This window comes from Lathyrus oleraceus, chromosome 7, assembly GCF_024323335.1.
Source record: "Lathyrus oleraceus cultivar Zhongwan6 chromosome 7, CAAS_Psat_ZW6_1.0, whole genome shotgun sequence".
In the NCBI taxonomy this organism is placed as follows: domain Eukaryota; kingdom Viridiplantae; phylum Streptophyta; class Magnoliopsida; order Fabales; family Fabaceae; genus Lathyrus; species Lathyrus oleraceus.
Genome location: NC_066585.1, coordinates 543,240,590 through 543,248,653, shown reverse-complemented (window position 1 = coordinate 543,248,653; position 8,064 = coordinate 543,240,590). Strand labels below are relative to the sequence as shown.

Genomic DNA, 8,064 nt, shown 5'->3' with positions numbered 1-8,064 from the left:
ATACATTTTCAAATTATATTTCAGAGGAAAAATAGAGTGAAACTCGATTAAGATCTGGTCAGGTGTGAAAATGATATGTCCGAAAATACAATTTTGAATTTAGAAAGGCATTTTCAAATTTCTTAAGGTGCTTCTCCAAGATGAGAGAAGTTAATTCCAACAAGTCTTATTAAAAAAAAGACTTTGAGGGTATTCTTCATTTCAATTTCTAAACATCCAATATAACATAATTTACTAAAAATAAAAACACGGAAGTCAATAAATAAACAATGAACTATAAGATAGCTCAATTCGGTTCTAATGAATCACTACTAGTTCAGTTTATAGAGATAGGTTTAGTTCAGTTTGATTTTCTTCAAAAACAGAACCATCAACAGTTGAGGTAACCATCTAATTCTAATTACTATCCATTTGGAAATTATATTTATAAAATAGTATAAATTTGTAGTCTCTAATTGTTACTAAATGGAACACATGAACAAGCATATACAGAGAGAAACATTTGAAACTTCTTTCCTCACAAGAATGCAATCCACACACACAAAGCTTTTATTATTAAAAAAATACAACACATAACAAACAAGATATGATATATGTCACATTCAAATTCTTCTACTTCTATTCAGTAATAAACATCAACACCAGAAGGTGTGATTATTGTTCTCAAAGATGGATTTGTAAGAGTTAGCATAAAAACAAAATCGTCATCCACCAAACAACAATTCTTTAAATTTAACTCTTTCAATCCTCTGCAATTTTCTATTACTTCCCTCACACCCTTTGTTGTAATATAGCAACAATTTTGGATGTCCAGAAACAATAGTCCAATGCACAATTTCGAGATTATGAACAATGTGTCATCTTCAATTCTCAACCCTGACAAATTCAACACCTCTAATTGTGAAATTTCAAAGTTTATCTCAAACTTTTCAATTCCTGTACAGGAAAGGTTTAAATGTCTTATCTTACTACATCTCTTGATAACCTCAACAACACATTCTTCAGAGATACCCTCACAAGCATTTAAGTCGAGAATTTGTAAACTGGGACAAATGGAAGAAAAATTTGATAAACTTACATCATTCAGTAAAACATTATCACCGAAATAAACCGCTTTCACTTGAAGGTTGATGAGAAAATCTGAAATGGAATTGAAATCTTCCTCCCCGTCTACCCCAATATATGTTCTCTCCATTTTGATCTCATTGAGTAACCGACAATTTTTTGTGAGAATGAAAAAGGTTGCGTTTGTCAGCTGGCAACACCCACTAAGGTTTATAGAGGTCAAGTTAAGAAGAAACATTGATAACTTCTTGATACATTGATCCGTAAGAAAGTCGGCTTTTCGAAGATCTAAGCATTGAATATATTGACATTTGGACAACACATAAGAGATTCCTGAAAATGTAAAGTTGCAACAATCATGGAGGACAAGCTTCTTCAGAAAATTACCAGCACTGTCTGCAAGTGAGATAAGAAACTCATCTGAGATAAAAGAGTTTGACAAATCAACAGCATTTAATCTTTTCAAACTCGCGAGTGAATCGATCAAATCCATGCTAATGGGCACGGGCGTCAAACCAGGTCCGTGTATTCGTTTCTTTTCAATGTTGAAGGAAATGGAAGCCAAAGATGGTCTCATTCGGAACGCAGAAGCAATTCCAAATTGTGTTATCTTAAAACATGTGAAAAATGAAATTTCTTCTAATGATCTGCAATTCTGGCATAGAGACAAAAGGGATTTATCAGTAACCAAGTGATTGCCGGAAAGATCAATCTTGTGTAGATTCTCAAGCATGGTAGATAGCTTTAGTATCCCAAAATCAGATACTTGAGAATCCAATGGAAAGCTAATATTAAGCTCTTTAAGGAATGGGAAACAATAAGCTATGATTATTAGATGGCTATCACGAAGAGAACCAATGTTTGAGCAAATCAAAACTCGTAAGTTTATTATCTTTGAACCAAGTTCTCGCAACCCATCGACAGGAAGTGTTTTCTGGTTGGAAACATTAACCAAATCTAGGTCCAGCCCAGATTCTGAAATTTGACGAAGCAAGCCTTCTAATTCACCAGTGAAGTGACTGAGGTCGATGACTTTGAGCCGTAAAAACCTCGAGAGTAGCCGAGGAAGGAATATAATGGTCGGATTACGTATTGTTAGAGAAACTCTAATCCGGTTTGTAATAGAAAGGAACTGCTTGCAGACAACAGAAACAGGCTCCAAATCATTTCCTTGGCCAAGGAATCTGAATATTGATTCCCAACATCCTTCGGGAAAATCTTTCTCCAACATAATGATATAAAAAATATTGATCTAACTGGTAGAGAGAAACAAGATTCGCAGCAAAGCAAGACTAGAACAAGAAGCAAAAGGTGATGTCAAGAAAGATGGGAATGATCAACAAATTCAATGACTTAATCATTTATCAACATAATGAACCAATCTTGGATCATGATGAGATAAGGAGTCTCATCAAGTTGAACTAGTGGAGGCTCTTGTATTGTATTTGACTAATACCTGTTGAAAGCATGAATTTCTAGAAAGTCTTTTGCTTGTTAGGTAGGCATCATCAATCATCATATGTTAAGGTGATCTGTAATATTCACTTTTAAGACTTTTTAGATTGTAGTGGGGTGCCATGATTTACTTCATCACACCACATGCCAGAAAAATTCATAAGAACAACCATAATTTAAATGTGGTTTTCTTATATGGGAGCCAAACCTTATCCATTTTTTAGACATTTATGAATGTGCAACGACTTAACTACATTGGGTACATCAGCATTCAATTCATGAGCGCAATTTTTAAATAAGTAAAGTAATTTAGAATTTAAAAATAAAATAAAAATTGCACAAAGTAATTTCGAAAGAAAAAACACATCTGGAAACATTTTTATTCATTTTAATGACATAATATAAAATGGGTGTCAATTTTAAAATATGTGCATCATTATAAAATAAAATGGGTGTCAATTTTAATTTTTAATGCAGTGTACTTTTTTTTATTACACCCAATGACTAGTATGTGCATCATTTCCAAGTCAATTTTAATTTTTAATGCAGTACACTTTTTTTTATTATACCCAATAACTAATATGTGCATCATTTCCAAGTCAATATCTTACACTTTTCATAAATGGTAATAGTGAAAATATCAATACTTAATAAATTTAATTTGATAAAATTAATTTTTCAGCTTCAATACATTAATATAGTAAAAACTAATGCTGTTGTAAAAACTAACAGAGGAACTTCCATGGAATTCATAGACATAAAGAACATCGAGTACTAGGAATTTGACATACATAAAATAAAAAGCACACAATAGAAAAATGCTTTTATATATATATATATATATATATATATATATTAACTTTTGTGGACTGCAGAGATAATGAAGGAGAAACATCATGAAAAAAGCATATCAAATTTCAGTATTTCACCACGCGATATATAAAAGAAAACTACTAGATCCAACAATCATAGATTATGACCCGCAATTTCAGTTTAGACCAATAAAACCAAACACAACAAGTTCTCAAACAAAAACACATTGTCATCTTGCATCAATATGGTCATGGAGAGAAGACCCTCCACCAGCTAAGGGTAGGGACAGAGAATAGATTGCAAAATATACTAATTCAAGTTATTCAGCACTTTTATTATGATTAATTAAATTGTTTGATAAAACCATTCATATAACAATCATCTAATACAACATCCCTGAAAAGAAAAAAATTATCTCAACTTGAGAAATGTTCTAACATACCAACTAGCATTCCCCCTGTCAGATGTAAAAGGTAAAGATGGGTAGCCATTATCACCTGTTGACCGATCTTTACTATTGAAACCTCAGCAGCTTCCTGTAAAGGTATTTCTGGATCATATTCACTTTCCATAATCATACTTATAAACTTATTATTAAATTACAAAATCTATGATGTGAATTTTCAAATTTCAAGTAAATTTGCTACTTCTATCCAAATATTGAAATTTACCGCTAATTTCATTCTAGATTTGCAAATAGAATATTCAACAGCTTGACATGTAATTCAAAACAAAAGATTTTCTAATACATTTTAACTAATTTGAATTAAACATCGTGTAAGGGTTAAGGCTGCTAATACATTTGCGATACGTATGACACAAGAATCAAACCCAGGAGATACAATTCAAGGGAGAGATACGAAAAACAATGCAATTTATAGCTATGTATAACACCTAAATAGTTGCATAACATTTTGCATTATTTTTTTAAATCTTTCTGTACACAATTACAAGGAAATTATGATGCACAAAGTGATAATTCAATACAACAGATCTAAGTTAGCATTTTCTTAAAGAAAAAAACTAGAAGAAGTAACTCGTAAAACATAAAATATCTTACTTTTTAGAGGTCAAACTTCAGCAAAGCATTTCCAACGATTTAGCAAACAAGACACCCATGACGCAAGAAGAGTTTCCTCTTGCTTTCACTACAAGGAAAATAAGGCGGAGCCGTTATTTTTCTCAATGAAGGCCTTATAAATACCATTGAGTCAACAACACCAGCAGCCACTTTACGACATTCCTGCAAATTTATTTCTCTCAGTTGTGTGCAGCTTTCTACGACTTGCCTCACTCCCTTCTCTGTGACATCATAACAACGTCCTAAGTCAAGTTGCAGTAGCCCAAAGCAACTCTTTGAGATCGCGTATAGTGATGAATCATTAATTCCACACTCAGACAAGTTCAACACCTCCAGCGAAGAAACTTTAAAGTTCATTCTAAGTATCTTCAGTCCAACACAGTTGGTTAAGTTCAAATATCTAATCTTACTACATTTCCTTAAAACATGACCAATACCTTCTTCAGATATGCCCCAGCAATCCCTCAAATTGAAGAGTTGTAAATTGGGAAGAATGGAAGCAAACATATATATGTGTTCATCCCTCAACCATCTGTTGTGAGCTAAACAGAGAGACTTTAATTGAGAGTTTCCAACATGATTAATCAAGATATTGTAGCTCTCTTCGCTAACTTTCCCAATACTTGTGTATTCCATTCTGACCTCACTAAGTGAAGCACAGTTCCTAAGGAGTGAAAACAAGGCAAAATTTGTGAGGCTAGTACATTGACTAACGTTTATAGACAATAAATCACCAAGAAACGACGACAACTCGAGAACATGCAAATCATTTAGAAAATAAGCCTCTTGAAGATCCAAATATTGTAAAAATTGACACTTAGACAACAAGTTAAAGATTCCAACATAGCTATAACCCCGACAACCTTGGAGGATGAGTTTCCTTAAAAGAAGACCTGTATCTGCTAGAGACGAAAGCAAATGATCCGATACATCCGAATACGAAAAATCAAGACAAGTTAAGCTCTTTAAACTCACCAACGAGTTAATAAAGTTTGAATGGCTTCCATTTAAGCACAATCTAACAGAGAGAGACCGCAAACCCGGCCTCTCGCGGATAGAGGAAGCAATACCATCATGTGTTATGAATGAGGATCTCAAAATCACAATCTCTTGTAGAAACTCACAATACATACACAGGTGCAAAAGCATTGAGTTGTTTATATTGTAATGACCAGAGAGATTAACCTTGCGGAGATTAGGAAGATTCAAAACCATAGCATTTAATTCAACATTAACCTCTTTTTGCGTGTTACTAAGGTCTAGTTCTTGAAGGAAAGGGAAACAATCGGAGATAAGGACAAGGTCGTTGTCATGGAGAGAAACAATGTTGGAACATGTGAGAGATGTTAAAGATGGAATGGTTTTTGACAAAGCTCGTAATCCATTGGCGGGAATGGTTGATTGGTTGGAGATTTTGAGTGATTTGAGGTTGAAAGGGAAAGTGGAGATTTGGAAGAGAAGCGCGTGGAGATCAGTTTGTTTGGTGATGCGCGTGAGGTCGAGAGAGGAGAGATTGGGGAACCTGTGGAAGAGACGAGTGAGGAAAGGGAGGGTGGGATCGGAGATTGCGAGGGAGAATCGGAGACGGTTGGTGATGGAGAGGAAGTGTTTGGAGACGAGGGAGAGAGATTCGAAGTAGCGGTGGATGTCTCTGCCGTCGCCGTCGTGGAGGAGGAGGAATTTGAAGACGGATTCCCAACATTCATCTGGTAGTGACATTGTGGGGGATTGAAGAAGGTTGCGAGAATGTTCAATTTCTCAATCTGAATCACTGCAAGAAATCAACTTCACCAAAACAGTTATCAACCAAAGCAAGGGATCAGGATTTGCTAATTTTGGAGCTAACTGTCGGTCACACTTTCCATTGGATCAATCAAATATAAAAACTTTAATTAATTAAAATTTTATCTCTATACCCCTTTATTTATCTCTATACCCCCTACAACTTCAAAATTTAAACCAAAATGTTTTCATATAATAACCTATAATTTTAATTTTCACTTTTTCCATTTCAGAGAGAGTGAAAAAAAATTCTTTCCATTTCAATTCTAAAAAACCCAAAAATAAGATTTCTTATTCTTTAACTTTTCACTCTGGAGAATTTTATAGTGAGTTACCGATTTGTTATTTTGGAAGTTTACACTCTGGATAATTTAGGGTATAGTTATCGATTCGTATTTGTTCTTCATCGGATAACTTACCATTATGTTATCCAGTTTGTAACATTTTCTGAGAACTTAGTTCTCAATTTTTCGCTTTGTTGTATTTTGACATTTTTTATGTGGCTCGCATTAGACGTCGGAATGGAAGCATTTATCGATGATATGGTGAAGGAAGACAAACTCAACAGCTGACTGATCGAGAGGAAGATCGGATAGTTGCACATGAGCCTCATCCACTGCGTTCAGCGTTCCGCAAAGGGTCATTAGATACGTCTCTTCTGTTGAGGTATCAAGACCATGTTGCTTGATCGGGAAAATAGCAAGTGTACTATGTTACCGATGTAGTTTTAATGGAATTTATCCCACAAGTATCGAATCACAAGGATTGCTTTAGAAATACGAAATAGTGACGATTATCAGTTGAACAAAAGTATTTAGTTGAATTTGTTTAGAATAACTTGTGCACAAGAACGAATTTAGAATTTAAAATTGACTTTCTATGAATTAAACAAATGTTAGGGATTGGTGTATAATGTGTAGGGTAAGTGATTTCTTTAGATAAATTCAACAGGTTCATATGCATCCATCACTGATTCTCAAGTTTACTTTTCCCTAATTCCTTAGTGAAAAAGACTTTAATCTCTACCCTAATCTTTACTTCCGTTCAAATTAGTGTGAAGATTAAGCAATTAGTTATCAAGAACTATTCTAGTTATTGTGAAGAAACCTTATACCTAAGTGAGATCTTCACAATATTATCATTCACCAAGCCTTTAACGTTACTTTCCAGCTTTTTACGTTAAATAAACTCATCCTTATGTTCCCAATGGCATAAGCAAACAAATGATTAAATGATAAAATTGATGCAAAAATATTCAAACGTTGAATTCAAAACAAAGAGATCAATATTCTTAAACCCTAACACATCATTGACACCTCCCTAACATTGGAGGATTTAGCCTCTCATATTGTAGAAAATAGACATGTTCAAGAAATTAGACATTACAATGAGTTTTCAAACGATGATCTTCAATGGTTGGTCACCTTGAATCTCCCCGTCGTGAATTCTCTTGTTTCTTCAATCTTCTTCAGTGTAATCTTCTTTCCCAATTTTGCAAAAAGTCCTTTTCTCCTTCTCTTTCCTCAGTTTAAATAGTCTAGGTAAAATCCCCAAACCAAAATACCAACAATGCCCCTCCGGATCCAAAAAGCATAAGAAAACACAAAATATGGAATTCTGTTCGCGCACTCTACACGGGTCGTGCCAATCCTGCACAGGCCGTGCAACTCCCAGATTTTCTTCAAAAATAATTCTGCTTCAGACCTTATTGCACGGGCCGTGCCAACCTGCACGGCCGGCCGTGCAAACTCCCTGTTTTTTGTATGGGAGGGGAGCATCCATCCTGCACGGGCCGTGTGCTGCTGCACAGGCCGTGCGGGTCTTCATGCTTTTGTATTTTCCAGTCCTTTTTTATGTCTTCTCTCCTT

At 34.6% G+C, this 8,064-nt stretch overlaps 2 protein-coding genes across 2 annotated transcripts; both read right to left on the bottom strand.

Moving 5' to 3' along the window:
• Positions 1-487: 487 nt before the first annotated feature.
• Positions 488-2,897, bottom strand: LOC127105365 (uncharacterized). The gene has a single exon (XM_051042539.1). The coding sequence runs from the start codon at positions 2,294-2,296 to the stop codon at positions 623-625; it is 1,674 nt and encodes a 557-aa protein (XP_050898496.1). The 5' UTR covers positions 2,297-2,897; the 3' UTR covers positions 488-622.
• A 741-nt stretch (positions 2,898-3,638) lies between these two features.
• On the bottom strand, positions 3,639-6,288 carry LOC127105364 (F-box/LRR-repeat protein 3). The gene is made up of 2 exons (XM_051042537.1): positions 4,394-6,288; positions 3,639-3,869 (listed from the first exon to the last, which is right to left on the bottom strand). Exon 1 carries the CDS (start codon positions 6,131-6,133, stop codon positions 4,433-4,435), a length of 1,701 nt encoding a protein of 566 aa, XP_050898494.1. The 5' UTR covers positions 6,134-6,288; the 3' UTR covers positions 3,639-3,869; positions 4,394-4,432.
• Positions 6,289-8,064: the final 1,776 nt, after the last annotated feature.

Bases quoted from the DNA above. Each gene is read 5' to 3' on its own strand.
- LOC127105364 (XM_051042537.1), bottom strand. From the start codon at position 6,133: ATGTCACTACCAGATGAATGTTGGGAATCCGTCTTCAAATTCCTCCTC.
- LOC127105365 (XM_051042539.1), bottom strand. From the start codon at position 2,296: ATGTTGGAGAAAGATTTTCCCGAAGGATGTTGGGAATCAATATTCAGA.